Source organism: Entamoeba histolytica, genomic scaffold (assembly GCF_000208925.1).
Source record: "Entamoeba histolytica HM-1:IMSS scf_1104750518367 genomic scaffold, whole genome shotgun sequence".
Classification (NCBI taxonomy): Eukaryota; Evosea; order Mastigamoebida; family Endamoebidae; genus Entamoeba; species Entamoeba histolytica.
Window position 1 is genome coordinate 59,777 of NW_001914908.1, and position 19,119 is coordinate 78,895.

General features: G+C 25.8%; 10 protein-coding genes across 10 annotated transcripts, besides 3 other annotated features; 6 read left to right on the forward strand and 4 right to left on the reverse strand.

Annotated features, from left to right (window-relative positions):
- Nucleotides 1-139: 139 nt before the first annotated feature.
- EHI_134760 (rodhanase-like domain containing protein) lies at nt 140-910 on the forward strand (the record flags this gene model as incomplete). The annotated part of the gene is made up of 1 exon (XM_647034.2): nt 140-910. One exon carries the CDS (start codon nt 140-142, stop codon nt 908-910), a length of 771 nt encoding a protein of 256 aa, XP_652126.2.
- A 90-nt stretch (nt 911-1,000) lies between these two features.
- EHI_134770 (zinc finger protein, putative) lies at nt 1,001-1,651 on the reverse strand (the record flags this gene model as incomplete). The annotated part of the gene is made up of 1 exon (XM_647035.2): nt 1,001-1,651. One exon carries the CDS (start codon nt 1,649-1,651, stop codon nt 1,001-1,003), a length of 651 nt encoding a protein of 216 aa, XP_652127.2.
- Nucleotides 1,652-1,924: 273 nt separating this feature from the next.
- EHI_134780 (uncharacterized protein) lies at nt 1,925-3,720 on the reverse strand (the record flags this gene model as incomplete). The annotated part of the gene is made up of 1 exon (XM_647036.2): nt 1,925-3,720. The coding sequence occupies one exon, from the start codon at nt 3,718-3,720 to the stop codon at nt 1,981-1,983; it is 1,740 nt and encodes a 579-aa protein (XP_652128.1). The 3' UTR covers nt 1,925-1,980.
- Nucleotides 3,721-4,119: 399 nt separating this feature from the next.
- EHI_134790 (zinc finger protein, putative) lies at nt 4,120-5,643 on the forward strand (the record flags this gene model as incomplete). Its single annotated transcript, XM_647037.1, has 1 exon — nt 4,120-5,643. The coding sequence occupies one exon, from the start codon at nt 4,120-4,122 to the stop codon at nt 5,641-5,643; it is 1,524 nt and encodes a 507-aa protein (XP_652129.1).
- A 3-nt stretch (nt 5,644-5,646) lies between these two features.
- On the reverse strand, nt 5,647-6,393 carry EHI_134800 (ankyrin repeat protein, putative; the record flags this gene model as incomplete). The annotated part of the gene is made up of 1 exon (XM_647038.1): nt 5,647-6,393. The coding sequence occupies one exon, from the start codon at nt 6,391-6,393 to the stop codon at nt 5,647-5,649; it is 747 nt and encodes a 248-aa protein (XP_652130.1).
- Nucleotides 6,394-6,732: 339 nt separating this feature from the next.
- EHI_134810 (rubrerythrin, putative) lies at nt 6,733-7,343 on the forward strand. Its single transcript, XM_647039.2, has one exon. The coding sequence runs from the start codon at nt 6,737-6,739 to the stop codon at nt 7,304-7,306; it is 570 nt and encodes a 189-aa protein (XP_652131.1). The 5' UTR covers nt 6,733-6,736; the 3' UTR covers nt 7,307-7,343.
- A 260-nt stretch (nt 7,344-7,603) lies between these two features.
- Nucleotides 7,604-9,308, reverse strand: EHI_134820 (uncharacterized protein; the record flags this gene model as incomplete). Its single annotated transcript, XM_647040.2, has 2 exons — nt 7,604-7,809; nt 7,865-9,308. The coding sequence occupies 2 exons, from the start codon at nt 9,306-9,308 to the stop codon at nt 7,604-7,606; spliced, it is 1,650 nt and encodes a 549-aa protein (XP_652132.2).
- Nucleotides 9,309-9,498: 190 nt separating this feature from the next.
- Nucleotides 9,499-10,135: a repeat region.
- Nucleotides 10,083-11,847: a repeat region.
- Nucleotides 11,838-12,726: a repeat region.
- A 326-nt stretch (nt 12,727-13,052) lies between these two features.
- Nucleotides 13,053-14,009, forward strand: EHI_134830 (NAD synthetase, putative; the record flags this gene model as incomplete). The annotated part of the gene is made up of 1 exon (XM_647043.2): nt 13,053-14,009. The coding sequence occupies one exon, from the start codon at nt 13,053-13,055 to the stop codon at nt 13,971-13,973; it is 921 nt and encodes a 306-aa protein (XP_652135.1). The 3' UTR covers nt 13,974-14,009.
- A 264-nt stretch (nt 14,010-14,273) lies between these two features.
- On the forward strand, nt 14,274-14,762 carry EHI_134840 (ADP-ribosylation factor, putative; the record flags this gene model as incomplete). Its single annotated transcript, XM_647044.1, has 1 exon — nt 14,274-14,762. The coding sequence occupies one exon, from the start codon at nt 14,274-14,276 to the stop codon at nt 14,760-14,762; it is 489 nt and encodes a 162-aa protein (XP_652136.1).
- Nucleotides 14,763-15,141: 379 nt separating this feature from the next.
- Nucleotides 15,142-16,551, forward strand: EHI_134850 (uncharacterized protein; the record flags this gene model as incomplete). Its single annotated transcript, XM_647045.2, has 1 exon — nt 15,142-16,551. One exon carries the CDS (start codon nt 15,142-15,144, stop codon nt 16,549-16,551), a length of 1,410 nt encoding a protein of 469 aa, XP_652137.2.
- Between the last annotated feature and the right edge of the window lie 2,568 nt (nt 16,552-19,119).

Sequence of the window (19,119 nt, forward strand, 5' to 3'; positions counted from 1 at the left end):
ACTAACTTGAGAAAAATTTAATGAACAGAGTAAAAACGTTTGAAAATAATCCTATAAGAGTACTAAAAAATAAAGTTATAAATATACTTAGGCTATTATGACTCAGAAAAGCCTAGTTAGTACTTCATTCATTACTTCTATGAAAAGTCAAACGTTAGATATTAAATCAATAACTCCAAGGTGTGAGTCATTCCGTTCTTCTTTCTCACCATTTTCTGACGTTGAAATTTCTTTACCACCAAAAATTTGTAAAACACCTGAGCCATGGACGATGATGAAAAATCGTCATAGAAGACTAACTCTTGATGAATTTTGTTTATCTCCAAATTCTCCAGATGTTATATCATATGATGAAAGTCAAAGAGTTTGTGACACAGTTCTTCCTTCAGAACCAACATTAATAGGAGTAAGAACAATTGATCTATCTACACTTAAACAAGTAATAAAAGATCACGTTTATGTTGAAATTATTGATTGTAGATATCCCTATGAATATAATGCAGGGCATATCAAAGGTGCTTTGAATCTTTGGAATGAAGATCTTTTATTAAATCATTTTCCAATAGAAAAAGATTTACCTCAAAGTCCATCAATTTTACTTTTCTATTGTGAATTTTCTGGAACAAGAGCACCTGCATTAGCACGTCATTTCAGAAGAACTGACCAACATAGTTGTAATCCATATCTTATTTATAAAGAAGTCTATTTAATAGATAAAGGACTTTGTGAAGTTTTTGAACATTACAATGAAATATGTGAAGGTGAGTATATAGAAATGAATGATGAACGATTTGTTGTTCAAAAAAAGGAATGTTCTCGTATTGTTGCTTATATAAGAAAGGGAAGACAAGTTTCTTCTCCTAGACATTCTAATATTACTCCATTATCACTTTCAGCTAACTCAATATAAAAAAGAAGAAAATAATATAATAAACTTCTTTATCTTTACAAAAACAATTCATTTCATTCAACAATTTTATATTGAATCTTACATTTCATTTTATTGGTTCTGTTCATTTTCTTCACTTAGACAATCACAGTACATCATATATTCTCTTGATACAATTACTTTCATTGGATCACATGATACTTGTTTTGAAAAAGGATTGAACAATTCCCAATATGATGCAAATCGTAATATTTGATGGATGTTGGTTGATATTCCTAAATCATAAGGAGTAATAAATCTACGAAGATGAGATGGCTGATGGATATAGTCTATTATATTAGAACTTATTTCTAATGATGTTTGATTTGTTACTATCATCAAAAAATGTCCAAAAGCAAAAATAAACAATGCACTTCCTAATACACATTCAAAAGTAAATAGTAGTTTAATTGAAGTAGAAAAAGGTAATGGATATGTTGTTATTGCACCAAGTAATAATGACAAGGATAATGAACTTATAAACAAAAAGAAAAACCTAATATTGTGAATTCCTATACATTGACCTACCCAAATACAATGATGGTCCATTCGATAAATACAACAATCACAAATTTGACAATGATGACATCTGAATGGTTTTAGACATTGACAAGTTTCACAACTTATATAAGGAGAATTTACTAAGTCACCATCAAAATATTCACAAAGTTTTGATGTTGGAACTGTATCTAAGTGTTTGGTAAACACAGTTCGAATATACATAATGACAAAAAATGAAATTAAGTACAAAGATAATAAAGTCAACACAATTGAAACAATTAAAGGGTATTGTAAATAATATAATGGTATCACTTGAGTTATATGAATGAAAACAAGCAAAATAAATAAATACAAAGCAACAACAAGTAAAACTCCTTGGATACATCTTCCTCCATAATATAAAAAAGAATTAAATAACGACGTCATGTCAAAAACTTTCTGACAAAATAAAGTCAGTTTTTTTCTTTTAATATTAGTAAAAATAATAAAAACATTAGTTAAAAAATATTTTTATATTTTATGATTGTTGTTATTTCATTCAAGTTTTTTATTTAAAGTAAAGCAAATGGAAGCATTGGAAACTCATTTCTATCATCTTCAAAGTCTTCATCTTGAACTGTAAACAATGTGCTAAGAAATGGACCTAACTTATATGACCCATCGCTTAACATTTGTTTTATTTGATCAATAATTTCTTGTGAAGGATTTTCTTCTGATTGCTTCTTTTCTTCTATCATCCCATTTGTTCTATTATCTATTTCTTCTTCTGATTTTATTTCATGTGAAATGAATGAATCAATTTCTTGGTCTTCCACAATACCACCCATTGCTTTTACTTGAACAAGACGTTGTCCTTCATTTGAATATTCTTTAAGTTCAGTATTTTCTTGTTTTTTGGTTTCATTATCTTTCTTTTCAACTTCTTCTTTTTCCTTCATGTCTCTTAGTTTTTGTTTTAAATCATTAATTTGTTTTTTCATTTCATTATTCTCTTTTATAAGTCTAGTGGTTTCTTCGTCTCGTTTGCTTTTTTCTTCTTTTATGTTTTGAATTTGTTTTTTCATCTCATTAATTTCTCTTTGTAGTTGTTCATTTTCACTTTGAAGTTCTTTTATGTTGTCAATCTCCTTTATATCTTGAGAAGATTCTTGAACTTCCTTTTCTAAACGACTTTTTTCTTCTAGTAACTCTTCTTTTTTCTGTTTAGCTTGGTTAAGTTCTTCTCTCTTTTCATCCTCATTGAAATTCATCATATCAAATGATTTATTTTCTGGTATTACCTCTTTCTTTTCTTCTTGTGCCATTACAGGAGCATCAGACTCTATTGGCTTTTGTTCAAATTGAATTTCTTCCTTATGAGACCCGATTGGAGTGTCAAATGAAAAATCTCCTGAAAAGGCATTTTCAAAAGAACTAAAAGCAAACTGAGTATTGTCATTAGTTTTTTGCTCTACAGGTACTTGTGTTTTTGTTTCACCTTCACTTGGTGATAATGTTTTTGGTGGTGGTATGAATTTAGTAGGTTTGAGAGGTTGTGTTACTTGAGGCGTAATTTCAACTTTAGGTTCTTCAGATTTCTGAGACTTTAATTGTTGTTCAACAACCTGATACTCCATTGTTTCTTGTGAGGGTTGTCCTGTTTGTTGATCAAAAGAGAAGTCATTAGAAAATACATTAAGTTGTTGTTGGTTATTAAATTCAAATGATTGTTGTTGATTATTAAATTCAAATGATTGTTGTTGATTATTAAATTCAAATGGTTGTTCTGTATGTTGTGCTAAAGACTCGGTTTGAACAAGATTGTTTGAGGTTAGTGTCTCAGCAGCAATTTCTCTTAAAAGATTATAATGATCATTAGCAGATTGTTTTTTGACTTGGGGTTGTATTGGTTGTGGCACATCTTCAGTTGTTTGTTTTTCTGAAGACGGTGGTTGGACTTGGATTTGTTGTTGTGAAGCAGGATTGAGAGAAGAGGGGTTGGTCATTGGAGGTTTTATATCAGCACATCCTCTTTTAGTTGTAGAAGGTGGTGGTTCAAATTTAAATTTTGCAGGACCTTTTGATAGAACATTTTGTTGGGTTGACTGTTGATTAACTTGAGGGTCAAAAGTTGAAAATTGAGAAAAGTCGTTTTGGAATGTCACAGGAAAATTGTTTGATGACTGTGAAGAAAATTCATTCGAAGAAAAGTCATTAAATTCTTGGTGTTGTTGAGAGAAGAAGTTGTTTGATTGAGAATTACCTGAGAGTGACGAGTCAAAAGGAAAGTCTGAAGAGAAGTAATTTTGCATGAAAAGTTAGATTATTAAGATTTAATTATCTAGTTTTTGAAAAAGAGATTCAATATGAAAAGACAAAGAAAGAAAAGAAGAAAAAGGAAGAGACAAGAAAAAAAGCTAAATAATGGAAAATTTTAAGAAAATCTTTCTTAATAAAACAATAAATTGTGAGGATTGCTTGTTTGTTCATCTAGTTTTCTTTAACATGACATAGTTTCATTTTTATATAATAGAAGAAGTATTGGCATATTCAACAAAGCGTATATTTGTAATAATTGTGGTGCCTTTATTATTTGTAAGCATTGTCATCTTGAACATCATCCATGTGCTGTGTGTTCAACTATTAACAACAACCAAATTATACAAAGGTTCAAAGGCAAGAAAGTCAGACTGATTTCAACGGTTGTCCAAATGGGATTTTCAGTTGTTATTGCTACAAACTCATTAATACGTTCTGGTTGGAATGTTGATTCAGCAGTTCAAAATGCGTTGGCAATGCAAATTATTGAAGATGAACGTAAAAAGAGGGAAGAAAAAAAGAGTCTTCAGCCTATCAAAAAACCAATATCCAAACCAACCTACATTTCATTAAAACCATTGTCTTTTGAACCAAAAGAAAAAAATAAGGTTGAACAGAAAATGAATGGAGAAACTGATTCCGATGATGAGCAAGATATAATAAATAAATGGTCTTATGAAATGACCAATAACCCAAAATTTGAAATACTAACAGAAGGAGATATTTATGAATTATTTTTAAGTGAAATTAATGAATATGTTGAAACATATGATGTAGACCTTGATGAAGCATCAACAAGAATTCTTTCTAATGAAACAAGTAATAAAAGTAAACAAAACCAAAGTTATAAATCATTTATTACAGAAGGAACATGTCCAGTCTGTTATGAAGATGGAATATTAGTTGGTGAACGTTGTAGTCATAAATTTTGTTTAAATTGCTGGAATGAATACCTTCTTATGAATGGTACGTTGTCTTATAATAGTTATAGGTGTATGCAAAGTGACTGTGAACAACATCTTTCTCTTCAATTCGTATTATCTTATTGTAACAAAAACAATATTGAAAAATTCAAAAAAATGATTGTTCAAAATTATTTAGAGCGTAATCATCAATATCAAAAATGTTGTGGAATTGATTGTGAACGAATTATTCATGTTATCAAAACAGGAAAACCACTTTTTAAAGTTAGTTGTTATTGTGGACATGAATTTTGTTTTGGATGTGGAAAAGAAAGACATGAACCTGCTTCATGTAAAGAACTTAGTGAATGGGAAAGTTTATACCAAGAAGACTCTGAAAGTATGAGAATGATTGAGTCAATATCTAAACCTTGTTTTCATTGTGGGTTAATGACTGAGAGAACTAAAGGATGTAATCATATGACTTGTCCTAGATGTCATGGAGAATGGTGTTGGATGTGTCGAGGAGATTGGAAGACTCATGGGACAAAAACTGGTGGTTTCTATAAATGTAATTTATATGAAACCTCTAAAGCAAAGAAATTAGATGAAGCTACTGAACAAACTAAAGAAGAAAGTGAAAGGTATCAATATTATTTTGAACGATTTATGAATCATAAAGTTCAAATAAGACTATTTCATGAAGAAGTTGAAAATAAAAGAAAATTATTTTCTAAAACAAAAAACTTAAATGATGTTGAAATATTGAATTCTATCTGTTCAATTATTGAAGATGGAATACGAACTCTTCAATACTCATACGTTAAAGTCTTCTTCTTACCAAAAGAAGATTTATCACCAGACTTATTTGTTTTTCGTCAAAATGTACTTGAAATAACTATAGATAGACTTGCTGAGAATGTTTATTCAATGAAAAGTCCAAGCCAATTACCAATGTTGTTAGAAGAGGCTATGAATTGTAAAACAGTTATAAATAATTTAATTCAATTATAATAATCAATGTTTTTTGCTTGCTTTATAATATTCACAAACCTCTTTGAATGCTGTTCTATCATTGATAAATTCAAATGGGAATTTACCATCTTCATCTACAATATCAGCATCTCCACCAAGATCAATCACAGTTTTTATCATAGGGATATTTTGTTCTTCACAAGCAATATGCAATGGAGTCTTTTTCATAGAGTTTTGAGCGATAATAGTATGGGTCTTCTTTGCAATTAGTTTTGTACATTCAATATTTCCACTAGCCACAGCTCGGTGTAAAGGGGTATTACCATATTTATCCCGAGAAGAAGCTCCTTCTTTCCATTTACTCAAAAACAATTCAACTAAGTCTTTTCTTCCTCTACTACAAGCAAAATGATAGACATTAGCTTTTCTTTTATTTGATAATGTAATATCTGCTCCATGTTCAATTAGGTATTGAATAATTTTATAAGACTCATCAAGTTCATTATTCATTGAAGCACCTGCAACACTAACAAGTAATGGAGTAAATAACATTTCGTCAACAGGATTTTTATTATCACAAATTTGAAGAACTTTTTCAACTAAAGAATAATTTTGTAATTCACAAGCACAATGTAATAATGTTCGTTGGTCATCATCTACATATGCTTTACAAGTAATAGGGTCAGTATCAATCATCTTTTTAATCTCTTCTATTTTTCCATCTCTAATAAAATGAAACAAATTAATATGATTATCGGGTAAAGCTTCATCATCAAATCTCAGGATCATTTTCTTAATTTTGATATTTTTTCTTTTAATTTTTTTATATTAATTTTGATGTTTTTATCTTAAAAATTTTATATTTAGATTTGTTGTTTTAAAAAATTTATTTTAGGAGAAAAAAAGACTTATGAAAAGAAGTAAATTTATAGCAAGGATAAAAATAAAAAGAAAAAAGAAAGAAACATTTCTATCAACTCTATCACTACAACAAATTATCTAACAAAACTGAACCTTCTTACTAAGAAAGTTATGTGGAGAAGCAATAAAAAATAGAAACTATTTTCGTTGAGTTTTTTATTATTTAAATATTTTTGAACTTCAATATTTCAGTTAACTTAAGTATTTCAAAATGGCAACTCTCATTAATCTTTGTAAGGCTTTTGCTGGAGAATCTCAAGCAAGAAATAGATATTTAATTTATGCTAAAACTGCTAAAAAAGAAGGTCTTGATGTAATTGCACAACTCTTCAATGAAACAGCTAATCAAGAAGGAACTCACGCTAGAATTCTTTTTGAAATGATTCAATCACTTAAAAAGGAAGGACAAGAAACTCCAAAAATTGAAACTGCTGTTCCAATTGATTTTGGTACTACTGCTGATAACTTATTAGCTGCTATTGCTGGTGAAACTTATGAACATGAAACTATGTATCCAGAATTTGCTAAAGTAGCTAAAGAAGAAGGACATGCTCAAATTGCTGCTAGACTTAACCTTATTGCTAAAGCTGAACTTAATCATCATAACAATTATCAAAAGATTCTTGATGAATTAAAAGCTAATTCCCTTTACAAGAAAACTGAAAAAGTCTTTTGGGTTTGTAGAGAATGTGGATATATCTTTGAAAGTACTCAACCACCAAAAGTATGTCCACTTTGTGGTGAACCAGGTGACTTCTTCAGAGTTCAAGTTTCTATTTAAAATGGTTTAATTGAACTTTTATCCAATAATTTTTCTGATTAATATCTTCTATAATTTTATTAAATTTAATAATTATTTAATTAATATTTTTTTTAATAAAAACTGAAGAAAGAGAAAGAATATTTTAATTAAATAAAATAATATATATTCTATAAATTTATTATAATAAAATTAAATTATTATGAGAGATAAAATAAATTGAGACATTAATAATAATATTATTCTATTAGAAAAAAAAAATTATATTTCTAAGAAATATTTTATAACTAAAAATAAAAAAGTTATTATTTTGTAATTTTAAGAATTAAGACGTTCAAAATATTCTTGAACTGATTCTATAGGTTTGTATTGAAGAATATATCTAAGAGCAGTATAAATAGACATCAGTGGAAGACTTAATGAATTTAATTTTTTAATAAATTTAGTACTAAGTAATTTTTCATCATCAATACCTTTTAATTTAGAATCATTAGCTCTACAGATATAAGCATAGACATGAGACTCTATTAAATTATTTTTTTTATATTCATTTTAATAATATAAAAGAAAATAACAAACGCATTATAGGAATTTTTGCACATTTACATTTTCTAAACTTTTCTTTATAAGGTTCAAGGTTATGAAGTGGAAATATTTCTTCAAGATCTTTATATTTTGTAAGAGCTGAATTCTTTTCAAATGCTTGTTTATAAGTAGTACTTTTATTTTTTAAAGAACAGGAAATAATATAAGAAATATTATATTCACCAATTTTTAAACAATGTCTTGCAACTTTTATAAAATATGAAAAAACTTGTGGACTTTTCTCTTTATCAATGAATGAATTTACCATTCTATCAATTGCATTTATTCTTGATAAGTAATTTGTAAATGATTTTTCTTGAAGAATAATTTCTCCCATCGTTAATTTTTTGATTAATTTTATGTCATAAACAAAAAATTGTTCTGCAATTTTTGATATTTTGATATCTATAAATCTATAAAAGTCAGTTCTTACTTTAGGTTGTTTCTGGCTTTCTGTTAAAGAAAATGTTTCATTTGTTACATCAGTTTTATTCTCACTTTCATCAGAAGTAAGTGTATCTTCTGTTCCTAATTCAGTACCTTTTGTTTCAGATTCTGGATTTGGAGATTGTATTGAACCATTACTTGATGCATCGGATAATTCTAGTTTTTGATTAGCAATACTAAGACTCATTAGTGATTGCCCTTTAATTAATTTTGGTTTATCATCAACAATGGTTTTTGTACCTTTTTTTATTTCTTTGTCAATATGTATTTCATCAGTACTTATTACGTCTAAGAAATTTTTAAGACTTTGAAGGTCATCACGTTTCATTACTTTTGAATATATTTCAATCCAATAATTAGCAATTTGATATATACTGTCTTTGATAAAAAGAGTATTTTCTGTATTGTTATTTTTTAATTCAGTATTTAACATTGTTATTAAATCTTTATCAGAAATAACTTCTCTAACAATAAATAGGGTTGATAGAGTAAATTCATGACTTACTAACGACTTACTAAATAAACATTGTAAAGCAGTTAATGGAGGAATAGCAATTACCTCTCCTAAGTTATTAAAATGAGGATAAAACTTTCCTTCATCTTCAAATAATTCTGGGTTTTTTAATACACACTCTAATAGTCTTATACTATTCCTATCAGGTTTATTAACTAAAATACCATCAAATATAGATTCTGGTAATTTAAAGTTATTAATATATTTTACTAACTCTTTAAAGATTGTTCTTTTTTTTATGTCTAATTTATGTATTGCCCATTTTACTTGTTCAACTTTGTAGAACTGTATTAATGGCATTTCATTAAATATAGTAATATTTTTCTTTTTCATTTGTTCAGTAAACGTATATATATTAATCTCAGAACTACTTGTGTTAGTGTTCATTTTTATTGCTTTATAATATATTTCATCAAGATTACTTTCTTGACCATTCCAAGTTATTGTAGTAGAAAATGTTCTTGAAAGTCTTCGCATCATGTTGTTCTCAAAATGAACAGAGAGAAACTAAAACTATTAATACTTTTCCGTAGTTCTCTCATTGTATTATTTAAATTAATAATGATTTTATATTATTTAAATTTATAAAATAACATTTTTCATTAATTGACAAATTGAAAAATTTGTAATCACTCTTATTGTATTATTTTTTATTTTTTTTTTAAAAAGTTCCTTTTCCAATGCAGGATATACGTCAAATATTATAACTATGACTATTGAGTAATATCAATGTGTGTTCTAAAGAAAAGCAAACAAGACATAGAAATCAAAGGTTGTACAATAAAAAAATGAATGGAAATGGCAATAAATGTCAATAACAATAAATTGCATAATAATAGTAAACTAAATACAAAGGAAAAAATGATTAGAAGTCGAAAAATACGAAAAAAAACAAAGAAAAACAAGGTAAATACAATAATAATAAAGATTATACAAATAACAAATACAAATGGCTAACAATAAAAGAGATACAAGAAAGAATAAAAAGAATAACAAGTGAATGGGAAAAGGAGAAAAAGAAGAAATACTTAAAAAGTATGAAGGTAAAAGAAAAAGATGGTATGATATTCTTTAAGAAATATATTCAAAAAAAAAAGAAAAAGATAATTGAAAAAACTAAAGAAGAGTTTAAAGAAAAAACAAAAGGATGGGAAGAAGAAGATATCCAAGCAATTGAAGCAGAAATTAAAAACAAAAACCCAAACAAAGAAATGAATGATAGATGTAAAGTTGCAAGAATAATAAATAACAAAAAAACATAAGGAAAATACAAGAAGAAATATGAAATAAAGAAGAAATAGAAATTTAATTGAAGTGATGTATTGTTTTGAAATTAATTGGTTAAATAAGAAATTATATAAGAAATTAAGATGGGAACAAATAGAAAGTATAATAAAAGCAACAAACATCAATGTCAATATTGAAAAAGAATATATTAAATATATTAAAATGTCACATAAAATAAAAGAAAGCACTAAACAATACATTAAAGTGAAAGTAAATGATATAATAGAAGGAAGAGTAGAGTGTAATTCAATAATAAAAAAATAATATTAAAGAATAACTCTATTGAAATTGATGAAGAATACCTTAAAACTCTCATCAATAAAATAAAAGAAATGAAAATAGAAAAATGTACAAACATTAATTACTATTTTCAAAGAAAAGAAGCTGACCGATTAATAATGGAAATTAATAATAGATGGATATGGTCAGGAAGCAGAATGCAGGATCTGCAAGATGATATGAAGAGGATTTCAATGGTTATGCACCTCTATCTCCAAAATAAAATAATAAGAGATAAATTTGATGAAATAAAAGAAATCCTAAAGAAAATAAATAGACTAGAAGATCTAGTCAATGGAAGGAAATTGTACAGAATAAAGTGCATCATGAAATTAAAAGAAAATGATGAAGAAGGAATAAAAGTCAAAGCACTAGAAAGAATAAAATACCTAAAATATATGATGACAATGATAAAAGAATTAAATTTAATAAGGAAGAAAGGGTCAGAATCAATACAAATAAAATCATGTTTGATTCTAACAAGAAAATTAGAATAAGGAAGAAACAAAAAAATGAAATATACCCAAATAACGATATTACTTTAGGATATTGGAAATGTTATATGAAACACATGTGATATTAAATAAAGAAAATTGGAAAATAAAACAAATCACATCGTGGAATGAAAGATATAGAAATTATGATAATGTCATAATAACAATAAATGAATTAAATTTAAGTATAATGAGAATAAGTAACTAGAAAACACCAGGAATAGACATTATATATGGGTATTATTGGAAAAGAATGTCATCATCAAGAGAAATCATTCTCAATATCTTCAATGAATGGTTGAACTTCCCTGAAAACATCCCATTAGACATGGTAAGTGGAAGAACTTTATTAATCCACAAATTGATACGAATGATGTCACTAATTATCGTCATATCAGTTGTACAAATGTAATTATGAAAGTATTTACCTCCATATTAAAAGAAAAGATTCACAGAAGACTTAACATGAATTGTGAATCATTGAAAATCAGTAAAAATCAACTGGGATGTAAGTTACAATCTTTAGCTGCTAAAGAAGGAATAATTAATAGTTATATGTTAAAGCAGCAGAAAGAAGAGAAATACCCAAAATATGTGGAGTCATATTATGACATCAAGAAAACATATGACACTGTCAACCACGAATGGGTAATTGAAACATTAAAATATATTAATGTAGAGGGTGTCATCATTGACATTATTGAAAGTATGATGACTAGATGGAAGATATTCATCGGTTATAAATTTAATGAATATCTAGGATATATTAAATTAAATAGAGGAATTTTACAAGGTGATTCCTTATCAAATCTACTCTTCATCATTCAGATGAATGTAATTTCTCAAATCATCGAAGAGAAATTCCCAAAATCAAATCACACATTATATATGGATGATTTGAGAATAATGACAGAAAGTAGTGAAGAAATGGGAATAATCCACAATGAAATTAATGATAAATACATCAAAAAATTGAAATATCATCAAATTAGTGGATATTTTAGAAGATGGAATGAGTCAAAATGAGTAGATAAAACTATTACAGTGAAAGCATGGAAATCCATCAATATTAAGAAGAATACATTTCTCAAATTAACTAAAATGAATGATGGAGCAATATTTTGTGGGTATAAGAAAGCAAAAATAATGCAAAATGAAAAATTGAAATACGAAACACTTTGTAAAGACAAGATAGCTACAGTAGAACACATTCTACTATCTTGTATTTATCATAAAAAATCACAAATTGAAAAACATGACAATATCGGCATAATAATATTGATTAATAAGAAAATATACAGGAAATAATCAATATAAAAACCTCCATATGAAACAATATTCCAATATAAAGACATCACAATGATATGGAACAAACAAATAATGCCTAAAAGTGATGGACAATATCACAAAAGACCAGATATATATGTATTAGATAAAAAGAACAAAACTGGTCTAATATTTGATATGACTATTGTGGCTGATCACAATATTAATGGAGCCTATTTGAAGAAAAGAAATATATACAATGAATTAAAGAATATTCTAATGAAAATAGAAAAATTAAAAGATGTCAAAATAATTCCAGTAGTAATCTCAATAAATGGATTAATAAATAAAGAAAGTATCAGAATAATTAAAGAATTAAAAATTGACATCGTTAAAGAAATTAAAAACCATGTAATTAAAAACATGATGGATGTCATTGAATATTGATTCTATCACAACCAAACATACTCCATAGAGCTGATAGAAGAAGAAGACTCAAGGATGTGATTAGTCTCTCCTGAGCTATTAACAATGGGAACTATATCTATTAATACTTAATTAATTGCTTTATTATTTTTTATAGTTTTTTTATTTATTTTTAATTAAATGATGTTTATCAGAAAAAAAATAATGGCACTAAAAATTCTTTCTTTTTGTTTCAAAGAACTATTAATTATTCTATATAACATTATTTTATACAATAAAATTGTTTTTAATTGGTATATCAAAATAATATCTCAGTTTAGTGCTTGAAAAAAATCCCGAAATTACATTATTTCTTTTAAAGCAAGATTATTTAAAAAAATAAAGAAGAATGTACGTGGAACCAAATCAGTTTATGTTATTTCTTCCTTTTTTTAACTTTAAAAAATAAAATAAAGACTAATTACTTGGTATGGACATAACTAAATTTCCTTTACCTCAAGGGCTTAAAGTTCAATTAGACAAAATCCGAGCTAAACGTGCATTTAATCCAGCTGAGTGGATAGAAAAGAAATGTACAATGTTAAATAATTATTTTAAAGAATGTGGATTAAAAGGAATTGTATTAAATTGTTCAGGTGGAATTGATTCATCAGTTACTGCAGCGTTATGTGTTTACGCACAAAAAATGCCTAATTCTCCAATTCAAAAAATTCTTTGTTTAGCTCAACCAATTCACTCTACTGCATCCATTCAAAATAAAGCATTTATTGTATGTGAGCATCTTGGAATTGAAATTAGGACAATTGACCAAACTACAATATTTGATAATCTTCATTCACTTGTTGAAAACTCAGTTGGACTTAAAGGAAATGCTTTTTCTGATGGACAATTAAGGAGTTATATGAGAACCCCAACTGCTTATTATGTATCACAACTAATGAGTGCTAATGGAATTCCTTCTGTTGTTATGGGAACAGGTAATTTTGATGAAGATGGATATATTCTTTATTATTGTAAGGCTGGTGATGGAGTTGTTGATTTAAGTCTTATTTCTGATCTTCATAAAGCAGAAGTTTATCGAGTTGGTGCTGAACTTAAACTTCCAGATATTATTCTTGGTGCAGTTCCATCAGCAGACTTATGGTCAGGACAAACTGATGAAGATGAAATAGGGTGTAGTTATCAATTCATTGAATTATATACAGAATATTTAATGATGAATGAAATGGATCAAAAGTCATTTATTAGTGCATTAGATGAAACTTCATTGAAACAATTTAATGAATGGAGTGAGGTTGTCCAAAAGATTCATAAAAGAAATTCACATAAAAAGTTCCTTCCTAAAACATTACCAGTTTATAAAAATATGGAAGAATTCTTAACTCATTAAAATACTATTCTTTTAATTCAAAGTTAATATTTTCAAGTAGTAGTTTTTCTGTTATTATTGTTGGTTAAAAGACTTTATTTTTAATTTGTTCTTTTTATAAGTCTAACAAAAAAACAATGAAAAAACTTTAAGAAATGAAATGGAAAGGTAACAAAAACAAAGAATATAAAAAAATACAAAAAAGTAAGTCTCAAATATTATTTTTGGGATTCAAAATAGAAGGATTTTATATAAGTCAGTATGTCATTAAAAAGAACTTAAAAAGAATACAAATAAAATAAACAAATTTAAATAAACATTATGTCGTTACTTGATTTTTTTCGTACAAAACATATTAATGTACTTTTATGTGGAATTGATGGTGCTGGAAAAACCTCTATTACATTAACATTAAGTGGTCTTGATCCTAAAATTTTTCCTCCAAAACCAACTTTGGGTTATAATTCTCCCTCTTTTAAATCAAATGGAATTAAATGGGTTTTTTGGGACGTTTGTGGTCAAGCTAAATTTCGTGGACTTTGGAAATCATATTATACTAATGTTATTGCCGTTGCATATGTTATAGACGCCAAAGACACCGAAAGATTTCAAGAATCAAAAAATCTTTTATGGGGAATTATTAATGACCCAACTATTCGTTCTTATCCAATTCTTGTTTGGGTAAATCGTGGTCATTCTAATGAACTTAATGACCTTCCTAAAGACCGTGTATTTGTTCTAGACTGTGACGCTTATAAGGGAACAAGTCTTAAAGAAGGATTAAAATGGTTGAAAAAAAAGTTAAAGTAAATAACATTTATTGTATATATACAATTTTGTTATATATATCATTTATATCAATTTGTGTTATTAAAAAGTTAAAAAAATTTTAAACCCTTTTTACGCATTTATTAAAAAAAAAATTCAATTAAAAATCAAGTATTGCAAATGAAAATTGAAATTCTCTTATATTAAATAAAAGTTAAATAAATATATTTATTACATTAGAAAATAAATAAAAGAAAAAATCATATTTTTTTATAAAAAGTGTTGAATAATAAGTAAAAATACTTAAAAAAAGAAAAATAAAGGGGAAGAATCTTCCATCCTATTCCAATTACATCTTTTATAAATTGGAAAAAAGGATTTAAAGTCCAGGGCATATTACACAAAATTCAAATTAAATTAAATGCCACCTAAACCATCACATACTATTACTGGTCAAGATCATAATAATGCTATTGAAATAGATTGGTCTAAATGCATGGGATGTGGTATGTGTGCTATGAGATGTAACTATGGAGTATTACATAAATCTGGTCCAAGAATTCCACCAACAGTTACTCCAAATAGAGAGAATGTTACTCAACCAAATGATGATAAAACACGTGTTCTTATTGATGAATCAGATTGTGTTGGATGTGGACAATGTTCAAGTGCTTGTAACTTTGGTGCTATTAAACCAGTAAGTCATATTGAAAGAGTATTTGAAGCAAAGAAAGCTGGAAAGAAGCTTGTTGCAATGATTGCACCAGCTACTCGTGTTGGTATTGCTGAAGCAATGGGACTTCCAATTGGAACATCTGCTATGGCACAATTAGTTCATTGTTTAAGACTTGTTGGATTTGATTATGTTTTTGATATTAATTCAGCTGCAGATAAAACTACAATGGACGATCTTGCTGAAGTTGTTGAAATGAAGAAAGAGGGAAAAGGACCTGCTATTACCTCATGTTGCCCAGGATGGTTAGAATATTTAGAAAAGAAATATCCAGACTTAATTCCAAGAGTTTCTACTGCTAGATCACCAATTGCTTGTCTTGCTGGATGTATTAAGAATGCATGGTGTAAAGATATGAAAATTCCAAAAGAAGATATTTACACAGTTGGAATTATGCCATGTATTGCTAAAAAAGTAGAATCACAAAGACCTAATCTTCATCAAGACTATGATGCTGCTTTAACTACAAATGAAATTGCTACATACTTCAAAGCACATCTTCCAGCTGAAGAATGTAAATTTACTCAAGAAAGAGAAGAAACTCTTTCTAAAACTGAAGATGGACAATGTGATTTACCATTCAGAAGAATTTCTGGAGGAACAAATATTTTTGCAAAGACTGCTGGTGTTGCTGAAACAGTTTTGAGAGTATTAGTTAAACAAGCTGGACTTCAATGGGATCCATCTAAAATTCAAGCTGAAGTTATGTTTAAAGACAATACTTCAGGTTCTGCTATGACTAAATTAACAATTGATATTGCAGGAACTCCAATTGTTGGTGTAATTTGTCATGGAGGGCAAGCCATTACTAAAGCATGTGATATGATGAGAGCTGGAGAACTTAAATGTGATGTAGTTGAAATGATGGCATGTGTTAATGGATGTCAATGTGGTGCTGGACAACCAAAAATTCCACCTGCTAAGAAAGCTGACTTTGTTAAAAGAACTGCTGAACTTGATAGACTTGATGATAATACTGATATTAAAGCAGCTTGTGAAAACACAGATGTTCTTGCATGGATTGACTCACACTTTGATAGTCATGAACAACATGAACATCTTCATACAACTTATCACGCCAGATATCCACAGGCTTAAATTTAATTGAAACTTTTATTGTTAATAATTGAGTTAATATTTTTTATTACAAATAATTAATTAACTAATAACGAAAGATATTTTGGTTTTAATGTTTTCTTTTCATTAATGGAACAAATTCTGCTACTTTACATGCATTAACCAGAATTGTTATTGTCAAAGTTGAAGGGGTTTGAATGATGAGCCAATTATTTATTTATTTTATTTGTCAATATTATACTCCTAATTATATTCTATTCAAATATCAATATTTAAATAATTTACTTCTTTTTGTTTAATTATTTGAAGAATGATAAAATGAATAAGAAAAACAAGAAGTAAAAATAGAATAAATAATTGATAATAAAATTAAAATATAAACAAGATAAATAATGAAATATAATGAATATAAGAAAAATAATGAAATTGTATTTATTCATAACTTCTTTTAAATGGGTACGAAAATTAGCAAAGAAAAAATGCATCTAAATAATTTACAAAAAAGAAAAAAGAAGCAAAATAATTTGCATCCATAGAATTTTCCATTTATTATATTTTGCTCCTAAAATAAAAATAAAAAAATAAAAAATATGATAAATATACAATCTGTATATATTTATGTTTATATTTTATAATCATTTGTATTCATTTTGTATGAAATATTAATGAAATAGATTATTTGATGAATCATATTTGGGTACGAAAATTAGCAAAGAAAAAATGCATCTAAATAATTTACAAAAAAGAAAAAAGAAGCAAAATAATTTGCATCCATAGAATTTTCCACTTTATTATATTTTGCTCCTAAAATAAAAATAAATAAAAAATAAAAAGTATGATAAATACAGAATATATAAATATTTATGTTTATATTTTATATTCATTTCTATTTTGTATGAAATATTAATGAAATAGATGATTTGATTATTCATATTTATTTTTATTCTTTTTATTCTTTTATTATTATGTTATTTATCTATCGTATTTTTATATTTATTTCTCTGTTTATATTATTTATCTATCATCTTCTTATTATCTATATATTATTATATTATTATATTCTTCTTATTTTATTATTTTTATGTTTATATTCTTTAGATTTTCTTATTGTTATTCTTTTCTATTTAGATATATTTGTTTATTCATCCTTATCATTTTTATATTATTATCATTTATATCTATTTTCAATTTATATTTATTCTCTTTTGTTTTATATTAATATTAATTTTATCTTTTATACTTTGATTTTATTATTATATCATTGACTATCATTTCTCGTTTTATTTATCATTTATTCTTATTATTCTTTTGTTTTATATTCTATCTATGTTATATATTCATATCATTTTCATTTATATTTTATCACTTATTATATGTTATAATAATCACATAACACATATTATTGATTATATAATAAATATCATGATGAAATTATACATATAAATAATAAACATAAAAAAGAGTAAAATATTTTTCATTAATAAAATATTGTTAATCATTTTACATCATTAAATTAGACACTTTTTATTGAATATTTCTAATTTTTACAATAAAATACACTTTTTATTTCTTCTTTTCTTCTTTTATTACATCTTTGTGATTTATTATTTTTATATTCTTCTTCTACTTTATTTTTATTCTTTTATATATTTATATTCTTTTTATATTATTTGTTTTTCGTTGTTTTTCTATTTCTTTCTTCTATTATTTATCAATTTTATATTCATTTATTCTTTTTATTTCTTTTTTATTAATTCTTGAGTATTGTATATTTCTTTATTATTTCATTTGTGTATTATCAAAATATATGTTTTATTGATTTTATGTTGAATAAAATATTGAATAAATCAATATTTTCATTCTTAATTATTCATTCTTTATTCTGAAATGTTGTGTATATTTATTATATTAAATGAATATGATGAATGAATATCAATATTATTGGTTATTTGATTTTAAAAAATAATAAATGAATATGAAATAATAAATAAAATAATGAAGACAATGAAATGATAATGAAATAGAATAATCTAATATTGAACAAATCAAATAAAGAATATATTGAATATATCATTATTGTTACTTTATTATTTGTTATTTCAATTATTAAATATTAATAAATTATTATTCATGAATATTTAATTGATTGATATTTTACAATTTCATTTTCATTTTATTTAATAAATGAAATAATAAATAATAAATGAATGAATAATAATTTAATATATGAAATAATAAAAAGAAATAAAAGATAAATAATAAAGAAATATTATGTATTTAATATATAATATAATTTATTATCAAATATAATAATAATATCAAATGATGAATTATTTTTATTTCAAAATATTTTGCATCATTAAATTTTGCACTTTTTTTATTTGTTTCAATAAAATTTGCATCCTTTATTTTTTTTCTTTCTTTTCTTCTTTTATCATCTCTTTTGTTTTATTACACTTTATCTTCTTTCTTTTTATATTCTCTCCTTTCTACTTTTATTCTTTCTTCATCATATCAAACTTCTTACTTTATTTTTATTCTTTTATATCATTCATTCTCTTCTTTTTCAATTATTTGCTTTTTTTCGTT